The 24,727-nt window shown below is 39.5% G+C and overlaps 4 protein-coding genes across 4 annotated transcripts; 1 reads left to right on the forward strand and 3 right to left on the reverse strand.

The window, feature by feature from the left end:
* Positions 1-885: 885 nt before the first annotated feature.
* Positions 886-5,549, reverse strand: LOC113776367 (transcription factor E2FA-like). Its single transcript, XM_027321510.1, has 10 exons — positions 5,118-5,549; positions 3,982-4,174; positions 3,715-3,768; positions 3,543-3,628; positions 3,381-3,469; positions 3,192-3,246; positions 2,946-2,998; positions 2,815-2,865; positions 2,576-2,718; positions 886-911 (listed from the first exon to the last, which is right to left on the reverse strand). The coding sequence occupies exons 1-10, from the start codon at positions 5,319-5,321 to the stop codon at positions 886-888; spliced, it is 954 nt and encodes a 317-aa protein (XP_027177311.1). The 5' UTR covers positions 5,322-5,549.
* A 6,062-nt stretch (positions 5,550-11,611) lies between these two features.
* LOC113776370 (transcription termination factor MTEF1, chloroplastic-like) lies at positions 11,612-12,738 on the reverse strand. The gene has a single exon (XM_027321512.1). It carries the CDS (start codon positions 12,736-12,738, stop codon positions 11,722-11,724), a length of 1,017 nt encoding a protein of 338 aa, XP_027177313.1. The 3' UTR covers positions 11,612-11,721.
* Positions 12,739-13,868: 1,130 nt separating this feature from the next.
* Positions 13,869-19,129, forward strand: LOC113773220. The gene is made up of 7 exons (XM_027317821.1): positions 13,869-14,311; positions 15,752-15,826; positions 16,102-16,183; positions 16,309-16,388; positions 16,925-17,050; positions 17,708-17,821; positions 17,994-19,129. The coding sequence occupies exons 1-7, from the start codon at positions 14,081-14,083 to the stop codon at positions 19,026-19,028; spliced, it is 1,743 nt and encodes a 580-aa protein (XP_027173622.1). The 5' UTR covers positions 13,869-14,080; the 3' UTR covers positions 19,029-19,129.
* Positions 19,130-22,782: 3,653 nt separating this feature from the next.
* LOC113776374 (transcription termination factor MTEF1, chloroplastic-like) lies at positions 22,783-23,909 on the reverse strand. The gene has a single exon (XM_027321514.1). It carries the CDS (start codon positions 23,907-23,909, stop codon positions 22,893-22,895), a length of 1,017 nt encoding a protein of 338 aa, XP_027177315.1. The 3' UTR covers positions 22,783-22,892.
* Between the last annotated feature and the right edge of the window lie 818 nt (positions 23,910-24,727).

The following is a 24,727-nucleotide window of genomic DNA, read 5'->3' on the forward strand; positions in this document are numbered from 1 at the left end:
TCCAGGTCCTGCCGTGTCCGGATGCTCTGTAAATGGTCCCATTCAAGTCGTGCCAACTTATACAGAATTCAGGAACTCATCGACCTCTTCATCCTCGTCCTTCTCGACTGATAATGAAGATCCAGACGTGGCTCACAATAATTTGGAAACACTCTTGGACTTGGTGGAGACCATTGGTCCTAAGCATACCCAGCGATTTCTTAGCCCTGTTAAGTTTGTCTCGAGTATTCCATGGTCAACTATTTCTGGGCTGTACAGAAAAGGCAACCTGGGTACTGGAGAGCAAAATTCAGAACATGATGAAATCGAAATTCCGTCGGTATCTCATCTCTGGCGCTATGCTAAAGTGCAATGCAAACCCTTCATTGGGAGCATTCAAGAGATCAAGTTCGTGGAAGAGGAAGCCGCTTTGTACCTTCCTGTAATGAATTTGAACGCGAGCTCAGAAGTGATAATGAGGAATCTGGTGGCTTACGAGGCTGCTATGTGTAAGTCAACCCTTAAATTTGCTCGATACGTCAACCTGATGAATGGGATTATAGACACCGCAGAAGACGTGAAGCTGCTGAAGCAAAATGGGGTGATCAAGGGGGCTCTCACGGATGGGGAAATTGCTGATCAATTCAATGGTATGCAGAGATGTTACGCCGGCTCAGATCACAAGTCTAACATCGAGGTTGCCATTGAGAAAGTTAACAAATTCTACGGCAAGAAGCTTTTGATCAGGACGGTTAGAGGGTTGAAGAAGAATTTGTATGCTTCATGGAAATGTCTGGCCCTGGTTTCCACTGGCGCGCTGCTTGTCGTGCTTGGCCTGCAGACCTTTTGCGATTTCTATGAATGCACCAAGCTCTGGAACTTCTACCAGGGATCGTCATGATTATCTCAATCAGCACCAGGAAGCAAAATGTCTGTTTTAATTGAACAGAGAAGCATATGATTCAAAACTCAAGTTTGGTTAACATCGAATTCAAGTTGAACTCAATCTGATCAATTCGAATTCGAATTCCAAAACATTTGACTCATTAGTTCTTTAAGTAACTCAATTTTATATATTTATTTTTTTATTTTAATAGTAAAATTATATAAAAATTGATAGGATGTCGAGCCTGTGCAATAATAATTACCTACTCAAGAAAAAAATACAAATTTTGTATATTGCGGTGAGCAGGGTCGAATCCACAGGGACTGGGGATAATTCGTTTTTTCCAGAGTTCAACGCATGGAGGATTTTTGGAAAATATAAAACAACTAATTAACTAACTAATGAAACAACTAATAGAAATAAACAAGAATTAATCAATAACCAATACGACTCTAGCCAAAGGTGCAACTTTTCAGACACGGTCCATTCAACTGATCATTGATGCAAAGATAATTCAATTACTCATTAACAGATTGGTTATAGTTGTCATACATGCGATAAACAACCAGCCTTTCCTTACCTTTTCGATAGTCAAGGTACGACCCTTAACTATTTTCCTAACCAAGAAATAATCCTAGGTACGACCATAGAATTTAATTCCCCAATTGCGTTAAGAATTAAAAAAGCCCAACCCTAACCAACAAACACGCTACGAGGGTTTGTTTAAATTAGATCATACGTTTCCCTAACATGAAACCAATCACACTAGTCGCCACTAGTATTAACCAATTGAACAATTACGGATTCAATCAATTAATCTGACAGTAGATTATTAGGTTAATTCGAATATCGGGCCCTTGACATTCAAATTACATAAAAAGCATAAGAAATTAAATCAGGAAACGTACAAATACCAATAAATAAAAGAAATAAGTAAAATAATTAGATCTCACAGATGTTCGGAACCGAGTCCTCAAATTGACCTTTGACTAGAAAAAATGAATTAGTTAATCCTCATGGAGGAAATCCCATGCAAAATTGCAGAAGTTATTATAAAAAACAAGCTATGTTTCCCGTCGTTTTCTTAGAAGAGACGGAAAAAGGACCAATAAAGAAAACGAAGGAATCTTCATGGAGGAAATCCCATGCAAAATTGCAAAAGTTACTATCTAAAACAAGCTATGTTCCCCGTCGTTTTCTTAGAAGAGACGGAAAAAGGACCAATAAAGAAAACGAAGGAACTAGACCCTCCAAACCCGCAAAGGAACCGAAGCTCTCCTACTAATAAGAAGAATTTCCTTTTAACAAGGAAACCTCCTACGTGGTCCCCTGCCGAATTGAGTGAAAGATGACAGGTTGTCGAAGTCTGTGCAATAATAAAACCCTCAACTAAAGTTAATTTCTGTAGATAGTGGTAAGCAGGGTCGAATCCACAGGGACTGGGTGTAATTGTTTCTTTTCGAATCCACAGTAACCAGGGGGTATTTTTGTGTAGGTGACAATCAAATAAATGCAAATAAAATCTAAGAAACTATTAAAAATTAAATAACAAGTTACTAAAACCAAATGAATGATAACTAAGGATCTAGCCAAGAAATAACTTCAGCAATGGTTCACCTAATTGATCATTGAAACAAAGGCAATTCCAATTATTTATCAATAAATATGTTATAACTACCAAACAAGCGATGGCAGTCAACCCCTCCTTACTGTGTCGGTGATCAAGGTGAACTTCTTTCCATATTATTTGTCTTACCAGCACATTGAAGGGGCATTGCCTCATAACCAAACAATAAAAAAGTACCTGAAAGCAAGGTAAAGTCTTGATATCCTCTTCGGTCACAAAAAGCCATCTATAGCAGTCAAAATGTTGGACACAGGTATTAGTTGGTATAGAAGTTTTACAAACTGCATTCGAGAATGTAATCAAGTGCAGGAGGACAAATTACTTTTCATTGATTTCATCTTCACTCAAATCCCTCAATCTTTCTCGCATCTCTCTGTAACAATCCTAAGTGTCAGCACGAAATTACAACCTTCAGGAGCACAGTTTGCTTAAAAAGATAACAAACTACACAACCTGATGCGATCATCTAATCTTCGTTCTTCCATGGAAAGATTCTCAACTTCTGCCTGCAGACAAGGATTATGAAATGCAATCTAATTAAAGATCAACATATGAGGAAATTTGTTTATGAAGATATCAAGGATAAAGACTGATACTCAATTTGCAAGAGGTCATTGAAGGCATATGAGGGGACATCATCTCTAAACTTGTTAAAATAATAATATGCAAAATCTGTCGAAGTTTAGTTGTTCATAGCACCTGTAAGATAGAAGCATCGTTTTCCACTTCATCTGGTCTTGATGCATCAAGGCCCCTATGTAGCCAATTTAGAAATTTCCATGTAAGTTGTGAAATCTTCATTTACTTGATAAACTTTAATTTGATGAAGGAGAGATGAACAAAAAATGCCAAAATGTCCCATGTCATAGTAAAGACGAGAAACCTTACTTCCAATGGATTCTGTTTTTCAATTTCTTTTCAATTAGACCAATTCCTTCAAGAACATTTGTAATGTCATATATCCGTCTTTTTTGCACCTGAAACATCATAAAACTGAGTTCGAATTAGACTACACACGTAAGACATATAATGAACACAGAGATTATTCACCTCCAACGTCTCTGCTGCCTTGTTCAGATCCAGAATTCCATCCTCTGCATGCTTTATCAAGTTGATGAATTTTTTTGTCAGAAGACCTGAAAGGCAAATCAGAAAATAACTTGTCTCATGCTAGTAGCTTTTCCAGTTTTTGTGAGTCACTTTGACGCAAAGAGAAACATACCCAAAGAGCTGTCGTAGCGGCAGCTGCCTGCTGGAGTGAGAGGAGCAGGAGAACCTGCATCAACACAAATTCAACGTGTCATATGCTTTCTTCAATGGCATAAGTTGGTACAGAACTATCCATCGTGCTTATTAACTGTTTTGAGTTGAATCAAACATTGCCACAAGGAAAGAACTTTGTCATAAACCATTCCAAAGCAATTGGTCATGATAATCAAGCTCTTTCCCGAGTCAGATCAAAAAGCAGTTCCTCAAAACCATATCATACCTGCATTGGACAAAGGAGTTGAAGGTCCAGACATATCCCCTTTTGTGACCTTTGATCTGCCGTATGCCTTTCCTCCCTTGGCAGATACAGGAGTGCAAATTGGGCTGCTGACTGTACGAGTATTCCCAGGACTAGCAGCCCAGTCTGTAGATGAAACTTCATGATTATCTGTTCTGGACTTCCGTTTTATTGGCTGAGGAGAGATTAGCAATTGCATAAGATGGACAAGGCAAGCTTCAATCAAGGTTTAAATAAAAATACAAAAGAATTAATGACGAAAGCTCAATGTGAAACCTTAACTAATGAAATACTTGTGATCAAGGTACCTAAAACCATTAAAGTGGTTAGTAACAGTATATCCTTACACAACGTCCAGTATTTATGGGAAGAGATGTTGCTAACAAAATTCACTCCGCAATTTCTCACATTTACGAATTGAGGATTGCGGATGCAAGCAATGTTATGGTCCTTTTCAAGTTTTTTGCAGCCAGACTTGTTTCTAATATCCAGTAACCATTGATTAGTTACATGTCAAATCCTATCCGGTAGCACATTGGTATCATTTCCCATCGCAAGGAAGCTCAAATGCGGCAATATCGTTGGATTAGTATTTCTTGCTAGAGGGGATGGGAGGAAAATGATTGCGATGAGCGGTTGTACAGCATTAAGACCAGAAAGGCTACTCGATGACAACAATTAGGAAGCTGCCTATTCTCTTATCCGATACAAAAAGGTTAGAAACTTCGAGCTGTACTTTAGGAAGTTCTTATCTAATCCGTTACAACTACAGCTCGATTCTTCTGATGGAATGAGGATTTTCCAGTCTTGAATTCTTCCACATCTCATTTCTAATCCACAACCTAGATCGTAAAACAGAAAGGGGCTGCTTGAATTACACAGGTCTTCACACTCAAACTCAAAATGCTCAACTTACAAATCGAATCGTACCGAGTGTTCTAGAGAAAAACACAGCAATTCATACGTGTTATTATAATCCTATATAAAAGCGGATCATTTTCTTTCTTTGGCTGTGAGGGGCGGCGGGGACAGAGCGAAAATGAGGCTTCAGGTTGGATAAAAACCCAAAAACGGTTTTATTAACCAAATCCACAACATAGGCTTAGAACGGAACTCACAGGAGATTTGACAACGATAGCTTCGGCGTCCTGAATCCGGACAGTTTCAGTGCCGGCGCCAGCTGGGGTGGAGAACCGGTGGTAATCCTCGGGAGGAACGAAAGGCGGCTTCATAGATGAGAAAGGTAAGTGTCGCTTGATCGGCTGCGGAATCTGGCGGCCCCCGGCAGCAGCCCCTCTTGACGGAGCTTGAGGCGTAGACATTACCGTTAAATTATTATAATTGCAATTTACTTAATGTTTTCGGTCCAATTAACTGACAGTAAGAACCCAAGCCGTTCCCCGGTGGGTGTTACTGATCGGAAGCGCGTCTGGGTAATTGGAGTGGGAAGGTGGCGGGTGGTTTTAGTGCGTGTAGTGTGTGAGAACGAGGAGGAAAGAGGTGTAGTGGGGGGAGGTGTGTATTATGTGATGTTTTTACTAGTAGTAGTATGAGAGGAGAATGAAAACGAGGGAAGGGAGGGAATTTTGGTTCGGATAGATGTGGAGGGAACGTAGACAAAAATGAAAAGGCATTCGACACGAATGTCGTGGAATATTTTTTGGCGTTTTGGTCCTTCTACTTTTAATGATAATGTGATTTGCACCTCGAAACTTTATACACTTCTTTCTTTTTTTTTTGGCTCCTTTTAAGGGAAAATACAGTGTTTTAACCCTAAAACACTAAGCATGGAACTACAAGGATGCTTAATTTAGTTTGATGTGCATATTTTATGTGTAACTTTTCTTGTTTTACGCTTGTTTATCATAACAATATATAACATATCTTAAAATTTTAGTGGTGTTGGCCAATCTTTAGAATAAGGTTTTTATAGTATCCATTTTTTTTCTTGATTTACAATAGTATGTGTGAATTTTCTATAGTAGCATAAGTTTATTATAGCTGGAAGAGCTAAAAAAATGCATACGCACTTATATATGATGAATACCTTTACTAGTTAATTAATATTCGTATCTTAAAAATATTAAATATGATTTTTGGAGGAAATGATTTGTGATCTAGAAAGTATAATCAATTGATTAATACAAATAGTTTTCTTTACACTAAATCATTTAATTAGTGCCAAATATAAGAGAGACAGCTCAAATTTGTAAATACATAAGTAAATCAAAAGGTATAGTAAATTATTATTTTTATAAATGGAGAATAAACTATGCAATGGATTTTCTAAAATCGTGATTTTCAACTTTATGTTGGTTCAATAACTCCCTTCTCAGTTCCACAAAATTATTAGTCCTTTGTTGTTAGAATTGAAGTGATGTCATTCTATTGATACATGGACAACTAATATCTTGCATTTGATGTTATTCAAGAACCATAACCTTTTTGAAAAATGTTATTTGTATTCTAATTTTTATTATTTGCACTCTAACCATTTACTTTATCATGTGACCTAATAAATGAAAATTGAATAACTAAAAAAATAGTATGGTTATGATTAACAAAAGAAATTAAACTTATATATACTGACAGTGCATGCACTGTTACTATTAGATATACAACAACTAATCTAAATTTGGATTTAAAATTCAAATTATGTATATATGTCATGCATCCAATTGTAATAATATATACATTGTTAGTATACATAAAATTAACTCTTAAAAAAATGGAAATGCAAATAATATTTTTCTAACATTTTTTTATGTTTTTTTTTTGTGAAGGGCTTATGCAGTTTAATTTGTAGTAGTACTTTTGCATCTAATAAAATGAGGGGAGTGACAATGTATGAATAACCCAAAAAAGGCCAAAACACCGCAGGGGAAGTTTTCTGATTTGACTAAAAGATGCGGACTAGCGTTGCAAAATGAGCAAATATCCTGGGGTGCACGCTTTCCCCTCTGCCTTAAATAGCAGCCGACTATCTTGCACACTCACAGCTCATGGCCGTGGTGCAAGCGGTCCCTCGCTTCCTCCAAGCTGAATGCGAATACACTACTGCCACTACCAGCAGTAGCATATATCCATCTTATCAAACCCTAAAGGTCACGTGACAGCATGGCACCCAAGGCGGGTCGCTACCGCCTCTCAAATTAAGCTACGTCGCGAGATCAGACCCCCTACATTGTTTTTTTTTCTTCCTTTTTTAAATGAATCCTGATTTCATTCCGTTTAACTCATTCCTATCCCGCATTTCTAATCTCTCATTCAGGCTTCTCTTTCGATATCATCCAACTTATTTCTCCCCTGCCCCTGACATTGCTCGTTACTACTTACTGGTTACTGCTGCTGTTTACGAAGGAATAGGAAAAATTGAAAAATTAGAATGGCCATTAGCCTTTATTCCGCCACTCCCCCTAGCCTGTGGGGGCCTATAAGCATGATGTATCTATTATTAGTCTATAGCCCCGTTTGGAAGGTGAGTTTTTTAAGTGTTTGTATAAAATTTTACTGTAAATTACTGTAAAGGTTGTAAAAAAAATTTTTTGATATGAACAAATATTTTTTTCTTTTTCTTTTCTTTCTTTCTTTTTCTTTTTTCTTTTTTTTTCTTTCTTTTTTCTTGTCCTTCCTCCCTTCCCGCTTCTTATCCCTTCCCCTTTCCCTTCCCCTGTTCGGCTGTTTCCTCTCCTCCCTCTCCCTCCCCCGCCACCCCTCTTCTCCCTCTCCCCTTCCCCTTTCTTTCCCCGCCACCCCTATCCTCCCATCTCCCTCGCCACCCCTCTTCCTCCCCCTCCCCTATCCTCTTCTCCCTCCCTCTCCCCCGCCACCCCAATTCTCCCTTCCCTGCCACTCCTATCCTCCCCTCTCCCCATCCCTCTTCCCTCGCCCGCCTTTGCAAAAGAAGACCGAAAAGAATGGGGAAGGGGTTTGGGTCTCAAATCCAATGACAAAACCGTTTCCCCGCGTCACGTGGCATTTGAACTTGCTCCTTCCAATGAACCCAACAGGGTTCGTTTCCAAGTTATCGGAAAGAATCCCGTTTGGGTGCACAGCGGTGAACACGGTAAAGTCAGCACCTTTAGGACTCGTGAGTGCGGTGAAATAGAAATTGGGGACAAGTTTGCGTTTCTGCCAAGACTCCCGGTCGATGTGGTGGTTGGCTACGGAGGATCTGGTGAGTTGGGTGGGAGAGGAAAAAGAAGAAAAGTTGAAAGGAAATTTTTTGTGTATTAGAAAAGTTGAAGGGAAAATTTTTTTAAGTGTGTAGGTTAAAAATTTTGATAAGTTTTTTGGATTTTTGTAGTAAAAATTGTTAAAAAACTAGTAACATATGAACTTAAAAAAAACTTGGGGTTCTAAACAGGCCCATAATTTATTGGCATATTAAATCAAGATTCAAAATTAAAAATTTTCATATTATTATTTAGTATAGCCGGGGGTGTTTGGATACGAAATTTATCCCAAATAATATTTCGCTTGCATCATAAACACATTTTCCAACCCAACTTTTTATATTCCCAATCACCTTTTTATCTCACATACATCACATCACAAAAAGTGTTACAGTAATTATTTCAAATAATATTTCAAATAATATTTCAAATAAGACCCTATCCAAACAATAGTACTGGTGTTTTAGTAAAGTTATGGTAGTTTTATCATTTAAAAATTAGCATTTTATTAGGAAATTTCTTATGATTATAAGACTTGTTTATCAAGTCATCTAATATATAAATAGGGAGTTATAAATTGTATGTCTAATTTGTGATGATTGGGCCATAAAATTGACTCGAAAGAATTGTCAAATTGATTGTGGTTGTGACGACATAGATCGGAGAAAAATCTTGTTAGTTGAATTGCAATATTACAAAGTGAATTGTCAAATAAGTTGACATATCTAGAAGCGTGGATATATTTTTGCAAGTGAAAAATAAGTTGAGTAACGAGATAAATTTGTCAGGTGCGTGAAATATTGCAATAGCAAAAATCAAGAGATATTATTGATCGTGATGACGGTGAACCAGATCCAAGAGAGAGCTTGATTTAAGGGAAAAAATGTTGACACATTAAATCAAGACTCAAAATTAAAATTTTCCATATTATTATTAAGTAGTGTTCTAGTCAAGTTAGGGTTTTAGTAATTCTATTGAAGTCAAGTTATGGTAGTTTTATTATTTATGAATTAGTATTTGATTAAGAAATTTCTTATGGTTGTAAGACTTATTTATCAGGTCATCTAATCTATAAATAGAGAGTCATATTATTGTGTTTAGTTCAAAAAAGTGAAGGATTGATAATCTTGTTCTTATGATGTGATTAAAAGATATATTGCTAGTATTATTCATTTTCTCCCACACATATTTTTATGTGTGTGAATTGCCTCCCCTCATAGTCATTTTGTCAAATATATCTCCTATATATTTTTTTGGGTTCTACATAACCAAATCCATTAGAGCCTTCATCTTTGTACTTTTGATGATTATCAAAATTTGGCTTAATTTCACGCTCTTACAATTGAGTCGTGCTTAGAGCATTAGACTTCACAATTTGGCAATTTTGGGAAGGGAATGAGGAAAGCATGTGAGAGCAAGAAGAAAGCAAACTCATTTTCTCGACATGCTCTTTACAGAGCTAGGGACTGGGGAACTCTTCTTTTTTTTTTTGGGATAAGATTAGACATAAAGAGATTACAAGTATTCTAAACCACGACTAATTCTTATACCCAACACAAGGTCCGGAGAGGCTCACACTTTATTTTTTATTTTTATTTTATTTTCAGACACACACTTAAAAATGAGATTAAAAAGCTTAGGTGTTTACTACGCGGTAGTGAAGGAATTCATTGAATTGTTGGATCAGGCTACAAATATTTTCCACACGGAATCAAGAAATTCAGAAATAAAGTCTTCATAGCTATAATCGAACAAGAACAAGTGCTTGGTTTTTATTTTGAGGGGCTCACATTCAATCTTGATGAATGGAATCTTGATGCATTCCATCCATCAACATTCCGTCCATCCTTGTTTTCTTTTCTCTCTTTTCTTCCACCTGCATTTACCATCTCTTTCACCTCAGGATATGTAATTGCAGTTTTTTTGGGGAGGCGCACATCGAGTGGATTTGCTACAACGTAATTTTAGTGCAACTGTAACTCAACAATCGTTAAAGCTTTCGCGCATGAAGCAGAAGGCGCGGGCATATGCATATTCCAGTGTAAGAAACTCGAAACTCATAGTGTCATGTCCTGCAGTCGTAGCAGTTGTAATACTGACGCGGGGCTGGAGCGGTTGTTCTGACAACCGCTCCGGAAGGTGTAACACCATTTATACATGGTGTAACATCATCTGTACAAGGTGTAACAATAGAACAATAGCGAGTAATACTAGAACAACATTTTTGTGGGTCCCACACGGCGTGAAAATTGAGTTACAAGACGTGATCTGAGCCGCACAAAATTTTGAGGCCTCATCCAGGCCGTGAACTGCCTGGGATCTCCTCAGGTCCCTCGTCCTTGTAATACACGTTCAATAGCAAACGCTGGGATCTCCTCAGGTGTAGCAAAAATCATGCGACGCAACACAAAGAAACAGATATTCAACCACAACCCCCAAAATAAATGGCAACAAGCTATTAGTGAAATTTTATGTGGCCTACATAACTACGTATAATATTTAAGATTAGTACTAAGCTATTATCTCACTAATTAAAGGGACAAATAACTACTTAGCTATAAATTTATACGGGTATTTACAGAATGAAAGTAAGGATGTATAGGGATATATGCAGACGCTTTTGTTGACAACAATAATTTTAAGTCTAGTTTGTTTGAGAGCAGGCAGTCAATGACAGATTGAGTCTACATGATGATGAAAAGGAGTCTAAACTCTATAAATGCACAACTTTTAATTCATCGTCTTTGATCCACAGAGGGATCTAACTCTATAAATAACTCTTCTCTAACCAGTCTTACGTACCCGATTGGAGCTCCTCTCTCTTAAGTTCCAATTGGTATTCCCTCCAATCATAATCATCCTAAGAGCTCCCCTCTAATCACTCCTTAAGTACCCGATTGGTAGTCCCTCTGACCATAAAGTACTACCATAAATTATTTGTCTCCACGACCTACAAATCTAAACTAAACGTCATATTAAGCGCGAAGCGTCCCCTTCTAGGAATACAAGGGTGGAACAAAATTGAAACTTCAAGCATTCAAAAGCGATACAAACATGACATAATCGCAGCAAACAAGCACCCAAAACACAAAAATCCTCCAAGACTCTTTTATGTGCTTTGCAAGAATAACTGATTAAGCAGCAGAATCTGAAGGAAGCACAATCAACTGCTTCACTCTGCCAACATCCCCAATCATATTTACCTTCCCAACAAATACAATATTCGAAATCCTCCCAGATGTTGTCCAAAAGATGACACCCGGGCAGTCTAATAAAGGTGGCAAAAGATGCAAGATACGACTAGGAAGATGTAAAAGCTAAAACTAATTTGCATAGCAACTTCGAAGTACTCCTAACAAATAGAACTGCAAGCGTGATTATACTGCCAGAATCCAGAATTCCATTTTTAGCTGCAATCTCAAGAATAAATCTAAACATCGATCAAATTCAGCAAAAAAATGGAATTTCGTATTTACTTTTCCTTATTTTGTTGTAAGCAGATACAAGTGCAGTGCAGTAGAGAATGTATACATGACTATGATTTTTCCTATGTTACATCAATATCAAGATTGACCCTTTTGCACCACAATGGAGAAGTTGCCAAAGGAACCGAAGAATCACAACAGACTTCCAACCTATCCATAAATCGGGCCTCCGAAGACTTCAACATCACAGGCAATGACAGACACACCCCCCTCTCCACACACATCTTGTGCCTTGACTTTATCCTATTCTCTAAGCTAAACAAAAAATAGTGTGGGAAATCAACCAACTCCCTCAACTCCCTTCCCATTTCCACCACGAAGTAATTGAATTTGGGCTCTAAATTCTCCTCTATACTGTAACAAAACAGGGACGGAAACCTCCGAAATAGCGAAATGGCCTCCCTTTTGGGTATCCCAAGTTTCAAAAAATAGTCGAGACGAGGGATGAACTTTGATTCGACGCAGCAGGAGAGAAGAGGAGCGCACCTGCTGACATCGTCAATGCCAATGGTACCTCGGAGGAAGTAAAGGGCCGGGCGAAGGCGGCGGTCGACGCTGCAAGTGAGGAGGCGGGGGCGGCGGTTGATGACGTGGCGGAGATCCTTGCCGCTGACGTGGGCCTCCCGGAGGAGAAAAGTAACGGCGGGTCTCAAGACGGTTCTGAGAGGGGTGGCCAGAAGGTCGGGGCACATGGAAAAAGAGCGGCGGAGATCAGGGGTGGTGAGGCCGAGGGAGTGGAGGAATTTGACGAGGGACTTGATCTGGGAGAGAGGAGTAAAAAGGATAGGTGAGTGGGCAGCGAGGCAGTAGAGAGAGTCGAGGCCGAGGGAGTCTAAGTAGAAGAGTTTCTCCTGGAGGAGCTGGAATTTGAGAGGAGGGGCAATGTTGTTATTTTCCTGGGAACTGGATGATGGGGGGCGGTGGAAGGGATGGAAATGGAGATGGAATTGGAATCGGGTTGCGGAGGAGGAGGGGCCAAATGGGCGTGCTTGGGGCGGGAAAGCGAAGGAAATTTTGGGGTGATGGAAAGGGGGAGTGGTGGAGGAGGAGGTGGAAAGGTGGTGGAGGGTATCTGGCATTGTAGCTACTGAACCGCTAGTGACATGGTTGAACTTTGGCGGTGAAGTGGAGCTCTGAAGGATTGGCCGGAGAATTCTGGATACGGAGCTGAGCTCTCAAAGGTTTTTTTGGAAGATTGTGGAGGGAAGAAGTGCTAGTGGTGGCATCGATATCATATGGCTTCTTGTTTGAGAGAGAGGAGATAAGAGGAGGATATCAATGTCCAATCCGATGAAATCTGGAACCCCAACTTTTTATAACCAGAAAATTTTGATAGTGGAGGCCATTTGGGATTTCATACGACATCAGCACAAGTGCTCGTGCACCCCGTTCTATTTTACAATACGGGGCTTCTTCAGACTTCAGTAACTATGGGCCTAAAACGTTTGGAACTAAGGTCAACATAATAAGATCGTCTGGCTTGGATCGTGTTCGAATGGCCCGTGCGTGTAAGGATAGTCAACCACTCAACCCCATATATTACAATGTACTAGTAATTAGTTTTTTTTTTTTAAAAAAAAAAAAGAGGACTGAGTCTCGTCTATTTAACAAAAAAAAGGAACAACAACAAAGAGTAAAGGATGGAGGTCTTAATTTCCTATTTTTTCATCTTTGGGAAATGTAGAAGAAAATAATTAATAAAGCAACATTGACCATGCGCCAATAACGTGTTCATAAATTACACAAAAATTTGATCTTGCAACCTATCCTTCTACTTTTTTGACTATACTCTCTATTTAGAAAAATAGCACACTTTAATCTGTCGTAATAAAATCTCGCAACCTTTACTGTAAGTAAAACTCCAAATCCTAAAGGCGTGATGGAGAATTAGTATACACTGACAGTGCATACACTATTACCGTTGGATTCATGACATATATACAAAAATTAAATTTTAAATTCAAAATTTACATAGTTATTATTCATCTACACTGTCAGTGTAAGAAATATTAATCATTTAAATTTAGTGATTCAGGAGATTTTAGTTTCTAATTCTATTCCTCCTTTTCTACTCGGTGCTTTTTAAATCCGACCATTAGGGGAAAAAGTGTTAAAAAGTTGAAAAAAAAAAAAAAAAACAGAGAAGGCCCTAAGATGAGATCCCTGGTATGTATATGTCCTAATATGCATAACGACAGATGGCCATATTCCAATTATCCACAGCTCATTGGCACTCCCACCGACCAAGTACCAACCACCAAACCAATTCCCTGCTGCCTCCCACACTCGGCAAAATCCACTCAGTCCACAGACTTTCTACTCGAGACTTGAGAGTTGAGAGGGAGCCCCCGTTTTGGCCATCTCAAAGAACCGTCACTCCAGATTCTTCCATTTTCCATTCAGTTCCCATCCTCCACTCCAATGGCCTGCTCAGCGGCTTCAACAGCCTTGCTTTCATCATCAACATCCCCAAACCCCCCGAGGCCTTCCATTTCTCCCAAATTTTTTTTATCCTCTCAAACCCTATCCACTCCTTCCTCTTTCAATACCCTCCGTAAGTCCTCGTCCTCGTTCTCCTCCTTATCCCATGTCCCCTGTTCCTTCTCTTCCCGCTCTTCCTTCCCCAATCGCCGAAGTTTCGTTGTCCGAGCAGTAAGTTCTAAACCCGCGCATTTTCCATGTTTTAGATGCTTTTCTATGCCAGCTTCAGTTTTTCCTATTTTCGATATTTTGGCCGTCAAAAATTGCAAATTTTTTTTTTGTTTGTGGGTTAGGTATTATTGAGCTGATTTTGTAGGAAAGTCTTTTACTTGGGGCTGTGTATATGATTAAGTTCACTACTATCGAAGTAATATTACTTGTGTGTTTGCATAGAGATTTAAAGGTATTATCGCAATGTTTTTTTTTGAATTTGTGCCAGACCTTTATTAGTATCTTTTTAAAATTTTCTAATTCGTGAAGGGAACTTCTTGTGGCGAATGCTGAATTTTTATTTGGAGAGAGAAAAAAAAGAGATTTCAAACAGGGAGTGTCTTTGAGACAGATACATCTACCGATTTGCTAGTCTCAACTACTTTAGCTCAGTTGCTTGATGCACTGCATGGTGAAGTTATTGTACTCTCTCCAGAAACTTAGAGACGCGCTTTCAATTTGTTGCGCCAACGAAAGTGGTTTTTTTGATTTATGGTGTTAGTTTGTAGTATTAAGCAGCAGCAACTTGAGCAAAATTTGAACTCCAAGCTGATATTAGGACCCATAATGATGTTGCAACAACTAGTTTCGAGCATTCTTGTATTACAGGAAATAGCTTGTCAGTTACCACATTTACGTTTAGTGTTTTCGTTTTAAAAAGTTGAACTAAATTACAAATGGAATAAGTGAATGAAAATGGATTGCCCTTGCATTTCTGTCTTATATCCAACAGTTCAGAGTTCTAAGAGCACACTAATAATTGAAGCAAAAGTCATACTGGGAGCAGGTTGTGTGGTTCTTAATGCCCACATTTGACACATTTAGCACCCGGAATTGACCTCAGATGCATGAGCTAGAGGTGTGACTTCATGGTTAAAATTTTAGGACGAGTGGCGGTAGTTTTCGCTGACCTCTAATCAAATCAAATTGCCTGCAGGTAAACATTTTGATGTCCAATTGTTTTACATTTTGAAGAGTAGAAACCGAAGCAGCAAGCACTTCCCTGGAAAACAAATAAGATCCACTGTAGATTATATCCTGTCCAACAAATATTCCTTTTGATATGACAAGGGTAACATTGCTTCGAGATTTAGCTTTTTACAGGGCTAAAAAAGAACATCATGTCAATGGTTCCTGTAGTTTGGTTTACTAAACTACTGATATTTGCGAATTGCGGTGTCCTTCATGCTGGCCTCTGTTTGTTATAAAATATACTGAGAGTTTTGTTGCTAACTTGGCATTCATGGAAGCTGATATTTTACATTCTTACTTATTGTATTTTATATTGTTTCCAGTTTGTAAAATTGTGTACTTGAATACTGATACTTCAGACAGCGCTCTAACTTGTACCCAAATTTAGAGTCTGTGAATATAGTTCAAAAAGTGAATTTTTTCTTTCAGAGTGAACTTCCACTAGTTGGAAATCAAGCACCAGACTTTGAGGCAGAGGCTGTTTTTGATCAAGAATTCATCAAGGTAAAATATATCTTAGAACAGCCATATAAATAGGTTTTCTTCTTGCGGTTAGCAATTCTATTAATCACTTGTACTTCCAAATTTCATTAATAGCTACTTGCACTTTGTCTTTGCTGCAAATACCAAACACTTTGATTTGTAAATAGATGGAAATAAAGGCAATAAACATTGTATTTTTACACAATTGATAGTTGTTCTATCTGCATGGCTAATCATGACATGGTTTGAAGCTTTGCACCTGAAATTACTCAAGCTTTGATGCATTACTCTTGCAGGTTAAACTCTCCGAGTATATTGGGAAGAAATATGTTGTCCTTTTTTTCTATCCACTGGATTTCACATTTGTTTGTCCAACTGGTGAGTAACAGTATGCAAAGAGATGTACAGCTATATTTAACATGCTGAATGTTGTGCTATATGTCAAATAGATATAAGTTGTCAAATGTCGTTGTTTATGTCCTTCCATTTTGTTGTTTATGTAGAAATAACTGCCTTTAGTGACCGGTATGAAGAATTTCGGAAGTTGAATACAGAGGTACTTGGTGTTTCAGTAGACAGTGTGGTAAGTGACGTTTCCACGATCTCTTGAAGATTCTTATGTCTAGAAAGTCTTCATTATGGAAAAACTTCTGCAAGTATGATCATTAGATACATGTTTATATTGATTCAAACTTTTCGTCTCTGTTCTGCGTTGCTGAAATTTTGTTTTGTGTGTGTTTGTCATTCTAAAATTGAATATTTTGAGGTTTTTGTTAGTACTTGCAGTCTTGTCTAGCAAATTCAAGTATTAGTGGCCATAGAATTGCATGCAGTGGTGCTTATCCACATCCCATGGATGTTATGAGAATGTCCAGCCTTGGTGACAAGCAGAAGTTTTGCCTAGTTCTGTTGTGTGTGGTGATTCACTACTCATGTTTATTAGTAACTCAATTTTTACTGGCATTAGAATATATTTCAGATTTTGGTTTCTTGCATAACTCGGCTTTGCTTGAGGTCTGAATTGCATGATCACCTGGTTCTAACAATCGTATTGCACTTGTAGCACATGCTGAAGATATTCTTGTATACTAAAATGAGTTTACTTTATTGTTCCCGTAGTTCTCGCATCTTGCATGGGTCCAGACAGAGAGAAAAGCTGGTGGATTAGGTGATTTGAAATATCCATTAATTTCTGATATCACCAGGTCAATCTCAGCAGCATATAATGTATTGATCCCAGATCAGGTATGTATCTAAAGTCCTTTGGCTGATTCTTCATCCTGAGCACCACCACAAGCACACTCCAAAGCTGGCAGAACGTGGTTTATGTGGGTGTTGGATGCAACTCGTGCCAGTCTGAGAAAATTTTGACTTTTTGGGACTACTAAAGTGCATAGGCCTAGAATAGAAACAAGGCTGGGGGACAATCAAATGATGACTTTAAGCTTGACTGCATGGTTATTTCCTTTAAACATGTTAAGCTTCAGGCTTCCATATTGTTTCTTCAGGAGAAAACTTGAATGAGCAGGCAGCTATTGGTAGATGCTGTTATTTGTTTATTCATTGTTTATCTTGATTATGTGGATAACATCATAAGATGTCCATGATACACCTGTTGAGCATGATGTGGGGAGGCATCGGATAAAGTTAAGAAACTCTCGTAATTTAGGCTATCCTAATTTGTTGCATGTGAAAGTTTTCTAGATTTTGGAATGAACACCTTACACTGAATCAGGCAAAAAAAAGGAGAAAGAGATTTATCCATTCAACTAATGTTTTGATTAATAACTTTGCCTTTTGACTTTCAACTATAACTACACTAGTAATTTACAAGGGCATGCAACTGATCGAGTTCTTATGGAGCAGCATCATGACAACACTTTTCTGCTCTTGGTATTTCAGGGAATTGCATTGAGAGGGCTTTTTATTATCGACAAGGAAGGAGTTATTCAACACGCAACCATTAACAACCTTGCAATTGGCAGGAGTGTTGACGAATCATTGAGAACACTGCAGGTAACCTTTTTGGGGGGTTTTCGTTGTAGCTGAAGTCCACGTTAAATAAAGAAAAATGCCTTGGTTGGTTGGGGCTGTGCATTCAGTTATTAACCTTTGAAATACTGATACTTTTTGTACTTAACTTTTTACTTTTTCTTGATTGTCCTGAACAAATTGCACTGCCTAAAAGGACCATGTCGCTAGCGGTTCAGTAGCTACAATGCCAGATACCCTCCACCACCTTTCCACCTCCTCCTCCATCACTCCCCCTTTCATCACCCCAAAATTTCCTTCGCTTTCCCGCCCCAAGCACGCCCATTTGGCCCCTCCTCCTCCGCAACCCGATTCCAATTCCATCCCTTCCACCGCCCCCCCATCATCCAGTTCCCAGGAAAATAACAACATTGCCCCTCCTCTCAAATTCCAGCTCCTCCAGGAGAAACTCCTCTACTTAGACTCCCTCGGCCTCGACTCTCTCTACTGCCTCGCTGCCCACTCACCTATCCTTTTTACTCCTCTCTCCCAGATCAAATCCCTCGTCAAATTCCTCCACTCCCTCGGCCTCACCACCCCTGATCTCCGCCGCTCTTTTTCCATGTGCCCCGACCTTCTGGCCACCCCTCTCAGAACCGTCTTGAGACCCGCCGTTACTTTTCTCCTCCGGGAGGCCCACGTCAGCGGCAAGGATCTCCGCCACGTCATCAACCGCCGCCCCCGCCTCCTCACTTGCAGCGTCGACCGCCGCCTTCGCCCGGCCCTTTACTTCCTCCGAGGTACCATTGGCATTGACGATGTCAGCAGGTGCGCTCCTCTTCTCTCCTGCTGCGTCGAATCAAAGTTCATCCCTCGTCTCGACTATTTTTTGAAACTTGGGATACCCAAAAGGGAGGCCATTTCGCTATTTCGGAGGTTTCCGTCCCTGTTTTGTTACAGTATAGAGGAGAATTTAGAGCCCAAATTCAATTACTTCGTGGTGGAAATGGGAAGGGAGTTGAGGGAGTTGGTTGATTTCCCACACTATTTTTTGTTTAGCTTAGAGAATAGGATAAAGTCAAGGCACAAGATGTGTGTGGAGAGGGGGGTGTGTCTGTCATTGCCTGTGATGTTGAAGTCTTCGGAGGCCCGATTTATGGATAGGTTGGAAGTCTGTTGTGATTCTTCGGTTCCTTTGGCAACTTCTCCATTGTGGTGCAAAAGGGTCAATCTTGATATTGATGTAACATAGGAAAAATCATAGTCCTGTATACATTCTCTACTGCACTGCACTTGTATCTGCTTACAACAAAATAAGGAAAAGTAAATACGAAATTTCATTTTTTTGCTGAATTTGATCGATGTTTAGATTTATTCTTGAGATTGCAGCTAAAAATGGAATTCTGGATTCTGGCAGTATAATCACGCTTGCAGTTCTATTTGTTAGGAGTACTTCGAAGTTGCTATGCAAATTAGTTTTAGCTTTTACATCTTCCTAGTCGTATCTTGCATCTTTTGCCACCTTTATTAGACTGCCCGGGTGTCATCTTTTGGACAACATCTGGGAGGACTTCGAATATTGTATTTGTTGAGAAGGTAAATATGATTGGGGATGTTGGCAGAGTGAAGCAGTTGATTGTGCTTCCTTCAGATTCTGCTGCTTAATCAGTTATTCTTGCAAAGCACATAAAAGAGTCTTGGAGGATTTTTGTGTTTTGGGTGCTTGTTTGCTGCGATTATGTCATGCTTGTATCGCTTTTGAATGCTTGAAGTTTCAATTTTGTTCCACCCTTGTATTCCTAGAAGGGGACGCTTCGCGCTTAATATGACGTTTAGTTTATATTTGTAGGTCGTGGAGACAGATAATTTAGGGTAGTACCTTATGGTCAGAGGGACTACCAATCGGGTACTTAAGGAGTGATTAGAGGAGAGCTCTTAGGATGATTATGATTGGAGGGAATACCAATTGGAACTTAAGAGAGAGGAGCTCCAATCGAGTACGTAAGACTGGTTAGAGAAGAGTTATTTATAGAGTTAGATCCCTCTGTGGATCAAAGACGATGAATTAAAAGTTGTGCATTTATAGAGTTTAGACTCCTTTTCATCATCATGTAGACTCAATCTGTCATCGACTGCCTGCTCTCAAACAAACTAGATTTAAAATTATTGTTGTCAACAAAAGCGTCTGCATATATCCCTATACATCCTTACTTTCATTCTGTAAATACCCGTATAAATTTATAGTTAAGTAGTTATTTGTCCCTTTAATTAGTGAGATAATAGCTTAGTACTAATCTTAAATATTATACGTAGTTATGTAGGCCACATAAAATTTCACTAATAGCTTGTTGCCATTTATTTTGGGGGTTGTGGTTGAATATCTGTTTCTTTGTGTTGCGTCGCATGATTTTTGCTACACCTGAGGAGATCCCAGCGTTTGCTATTGAACGTGTATTACAAGGACGAGGGACTTGAGGAGATCCCAGGCAGTTCACGGCCTGGATGAGGCCTCAAAATTTTGTGCGGCTCAGATCACGTCTTTTAACTCAATTTTCACGCCGTGTTGGATCCACAAAAATGTTGTTCTAGTATTACTCGCTATTGTTTTATTGTTACACTTTGTACAGATGATGTTACACCATGTATAAATGGTGTTACACCTTCCGGAGCGGTTGTCAGAACAACCGCTCCAGCCCCGCGTCAGTATTACAACTGCTACGACTGCAGGACATGACACTATGAGTTTCGAGTTTCTTACACTAGAATATGCATATGCCCGCGCCTTCTGCTTCATGCGCGAAAGCTTTAACGATTGTTGAGTTACAGTTGCACTAAAATTACGTTGTAGCAAATCCACTCGATGTGCGCCTCCCCAAAAAAATTGCAATTACATATCCTGAGGTGAAAGAGATGGTAAATGCAGGTGGAAGAAAAGAGAGAAAAGAAAACAAGGATGGACGGAATGTTGATGGAATGCATCAAGATTCCATTCATCAAGATTGAATGTGAGCCCCTCAAAATAAAAACCAAGCACTTGTTCTTGTTCGATTATAGCTGTGAAGACTTTATTTCTGAATTTCTTGACTCCGTGTGGAAAATATTTGTAGCCTGATCCAACAATTCAATGAATTCCTTCACTACCGCGTAGTAAACACCTAAGCTTTTTAATCTCATTTTTAAGTGTGTCTGAAAATAAAAAAAAAGCTTAGGTGTTTACTACGCGGTAGTGAAGGAATTCATTGAATTGTTGGATCAGGCTACAAATATTTTCCACACGGAATCAAGAAATTCAGAAATAAAGTCTTCACAGCTATAATCGAACAAGAACAAGTGCTTGGTTTTTATTTTGAGGGGCTCACATTCAATCTTGATGAATGGAATCTTGATGCATTCCATCCATCAACATTCCGTCCATCCTTGTTTTCTTTTCTCTCTTTTCTTCCACCTGCATTTACCATCTCTTTCACCTCAGGATATGTAATTGCAATTTTTTTGGGGAGGCGCACATCGAGTGGATTTGCTACAACGTAATTTTAGTGCAACTGTAACTCAACAATCGTTAAAGCTTTCGCGCATGAAGCAGAAGGCGCGGGCATATGCATATTCCAGTGTAAGAAACTCGAAACTCATAGTGTCATGTCCTGCAGTCGTAGCAGTTGTAATACTGACGCGGGGCTGGAGCGGTTGTTCTGACAACCGCTCCGGAAGGTGTAACACCATTTATACATGGTGTAACATCATCTGTACAAGGTGTAACAATAAAACAATAGCGAGTAATACTAGAACAACATTTTTGTGGGTCCCACACGGCGTGAAAATTGAGTTAAAAGACGTGATCTGAGCCGCACAAAATTTTGAGGCCTCATCCAGGCCGTGAACTGCCTGGGATCTCCTCAGGTCCCTCGTCCTTGTAATACACGTTCAATAGCAAACGCTGGGATCTCCTCAGGTGTAGCAAAAATCATGCGACGCAACACAAAGAAACAGATATTCAACCACAACCCCCAAAATAAATGGCAACAAGCTATTAGTGAAATTTTATGTGGCCTACATAACTACGTATAATATTTAAGATTAGTACTAAGCTATTATCTCACTAATTAAAGGGACAAATAACTACTTAGCTATAAATTTATACGGGTATTTACAGAATGAAAGTAAGGATGTATAGGGATATATGCAGACGCTTTTGTTGACAACAATAATTTTAAGTCTAGTTTGTTTGAGAGCAGGCAGTCAATGACAGATTGAGTCTACATGATGATGAAAAGGAGTCTAAACTCTATAAATGCACAACTTTTAATTCATCGTCTTTGATCCACAGAGGGATCTAACTCTATAAATAACTCTTCTCTAACCAGTCTTACGTACCCGATTGGAGCTCCTCTCTCTTAAGTTCCAATTGGTATTCCCTCCAATCATAATCATCCTAAGAGCTCCCCTCTAATCACTCCTTAAGTACCCGATTGGTAGTCCCTCTGACCATAAAGTACTACCATAAATTATTTGTCTCCACGACCTACAAATCTAAACTAAACGTCATATTAAGCGCGAAGCGTCCCCTTCTAGGAATACAAGGGTGGAACAAAATTGAAACTTCAAGCATTCAAAAGCGATACAAACATGACATAATCGCAGCAAACAAGCACCCAAAACACAAAAATCCTCCAAGACTCTTTTATGTGCTTTGCAAGAATAACTGATTAAGCAGCAGAATCTGAAGGAAGCACAATCAACTGCTTCACTCTGCCAACATCCCCAATCATATTTACCTTCCCAACAAATACAATATTCGAAATCCTCCCAGATGTTGTCCAAAAGATGACACCCGGGCAGTCTAATAAAGGTGGCAAAAGATGCAAGATACGACTAGGAAGATGTAAAAGCTAAAACTAATTTGCATAGCAACTTCGAAGTACTCCTAACAAATAGAACTGCAAGCGTGATTATACTGCCAGAATCCAGAATTCCATTTTTAGCTGCAATCTCAAGAATAAATCTAAACATCGATCAAATTCAGCAAAAAAATGGAATTTCGTATTTACTTTTCCTTATTTTGTTGTAAGCAGATACAAGTGCAGTGCAGTAGAGAATGTATACATGACTATGATTTTTCCTATGTTACATCAATATCAAGATTGACCCTTTTGCACCACAATGGAGAAGTTGCCAAAGGAACCGAAGAATCACAACAGACTTCCAACCTATCCATAAATCGGGCCTCCGAAGACTTCAACATCACAGGCAATGACAGACACACCCCCCTCTCCACACACATCTTGTGCCTTGACTTTATCCTATTCTCTAAGCTAAACAAAAAATAGTGTGGGAAATCAACCAACTCCCTCAACTCCCTTCCCATTTCCACCACGAAGTAATTGAATTTGGGCTCTAAATTCTCCTCTATACTGTAACAAAACAGGGACGGAAACCTCCGAAATAGCGAAATGGCCTCCCTTTTGGGTATCCCAAGTTTCAAAAAATAGTCGAGACGAGGGATGAACTTTGATTCGACGCAGCAGGAGAGAAGAGGAGCGCACCTGCTGACATCGTCAATGCCAATGGTACCTCGGAGGAAGTAAAGGGCCGGGCGAAGGCGGCGGTCGACGCTGCAAGTGAGGAGGCGGGGGCGGCGGTTGATGACGTGGCGGAGATCCTTGCCGCTGACGTGGGCCTCCCGGAGGAGAAAAGTAACGGCGGGTCTCAAGACGGTTCTGAGAGGGGTGGCCAGAAGGTCGGGGCACATGGAAAAAGAGCGGCGGAGATCAGGGGTGGTGAGGCCGAGGGAGTGGAGGAATTTGACGAGGGACTTGATCTGGGAGAGAGGAGTAAAAAGGATAGGTGAGTGGGCAGCGAGGCAGTAGAGAGAGTCGAGGCCGAGGGTGTCTAAGTAGAAGAGTTTCTCCTGGAGGAGCTGGAATTTGAGAGGAGGGGCAATGTTGTTATTTTCCTGGGAACTGGATGATGGGGGGCGGTGGAAGGGATGGAAATGGAGATGGAATTGGAATCGGGTTGCGGAGGAGGAGGGGCCAAATGGGCGTGCTTGGGGCGGGAAAGCGAAGGAAATTTTGGGGTGATGGAAAGGGGGAGTGGTGGAGGAGGAGGTGGAAAGGTGGTGGAGGGTATCTGGCATTGTAGCTACTGAACCGCTAGTGACATGGTTGAACTTTGGCGGTGAAGTGGAGCTCTGAAGGATTGGCCGGAGAATTCTGGATACGGAGCTGAGCTCTCAAAGGTTTTTTTGGAAGATTGTGGAGGGAAGAAGTGCTAGTGGTGGCATCGATATCATATGGCTTCTTGTTTGAGAGAGAGGAGATAAGAGGAGGATATCAATGTCCAATCCGATGAAATCTGGAACCCCAACTTTTTATAACCAGAAAATTTTGATAGCGGAGGCCATTTGGGATTTCATACGACATCAGCACAAGTGCTCGTGCACCCCGTTCTATTTTACAATACGGGGCTTCTTCAGACTTCAGTAACTATGGGCCTAAAACGTTTGGAACTAAGGTCAACATAATAAGATCGTCTGGCTTGGATCGTGTTCGAATGGCCCGTGCGTGTAAGGATAGTCAACCACTCAACCCCATATATTACAATGTACTAGTAATTAGTTTTTTTTTTTTAAAAAAAAAAAAAAAAAAGAGGACTGAGTCTCGTCTATTTAACAAAAAAAAGGAACAACAACAAAGAGTAAAGGATGGAGGTCTTAATTTCCTATTTTTTCATCTTTGGGAAATGTAGAAGAAAATAATTAATAAAGCAACATTGACCATGCGCCAATAAAGTGTTCATAAATTACACAAAAATTTGATCTTGCAACCTATCCTTCTACTTTTTTGACTATACTCTCTATTTAGAAAAATAGCACACTTTAATCTGTCGTAATAAAATCTCGCAACCTTTACTGTAAGTAAAACTCCAAATCCTAAAGGCGTGATGGAGAATTAG

Source organism: Coffea eugenioides, chromosome 6 (assembly GCF_003713205.1).
Source record: "Coffea eugenioides isolate CCC68of chromosome 6, Ceug_1.0, whole genome shotgun sequence".
NCBI classification, from domain to species: Eukaryota; Viridiplantae; Streptophyta; class Magnoliopsida; order Gentianales; family Rubiaceae; genus Coffea; species Coffea eugenioides.

Excerpts from the sequence above, each read along its gene's own strand:
- LOC113776367 (XM_027321510.1), bottom strand. The coding sequence starts at position 5,321 with ATGTCTACGCCTCAAGCTCCGTCAAGAGGGGCTGCTGCCGGGGGCCGC. Across the intron at positions 3,769-3,981 it reads AACTCCTTTGTCCAATGCAG|GTTCTCCTGCTCCTCTCACT; the intron begins GTATGATATGGT and ends GTGTTGATGCAG. Across the intron at positions 2,719-2,814 it reads GAAGATGAAATCAATGAAAA|ATGGCTTTTTGTGACCGAAG; the intron begins GTAATTTGTCCT and ends TGACTGCTATAG.
- LOC113776370 (XM_027321512.1), bottom strand. The coding sequence starts at position 12,738 with ATGCCAGATACCCTCCACCACCTTTCCACCTCCTCCTCCACCACTCCC.
- LOC113773220 (XM_027317821.1), top strand. The coding sequence starts at position 14,081 with ATGGCCTGCTCAGCGGCTTCAACAGCCTTGCTTTCATCATCAACATCC. Across the intron at positions 14,312-15,751 it reads GAAGTTTCGTTGTCCGAGCA|AGTGAACTTCCACTAGTTGG; the intron begins GTAAGTTCTAAA and ends TTTTTCTTTCAG. Across the intron at positions 16,389-16,924 it reads GTGTTTCAGTAGACAGTGTG|TTCTCGCATCTTGCATGGGT; the intron begins GTAAGTGACGTT and ends TTGTTCCCGTAG.
- LOC113776374 (XM_027321514.1), bottom strand. The coding sequence starts at position 23,909 with ATGCCAGATACCCTCCACCACCTTTCCACCTCCTCCTCCACCACTCCC.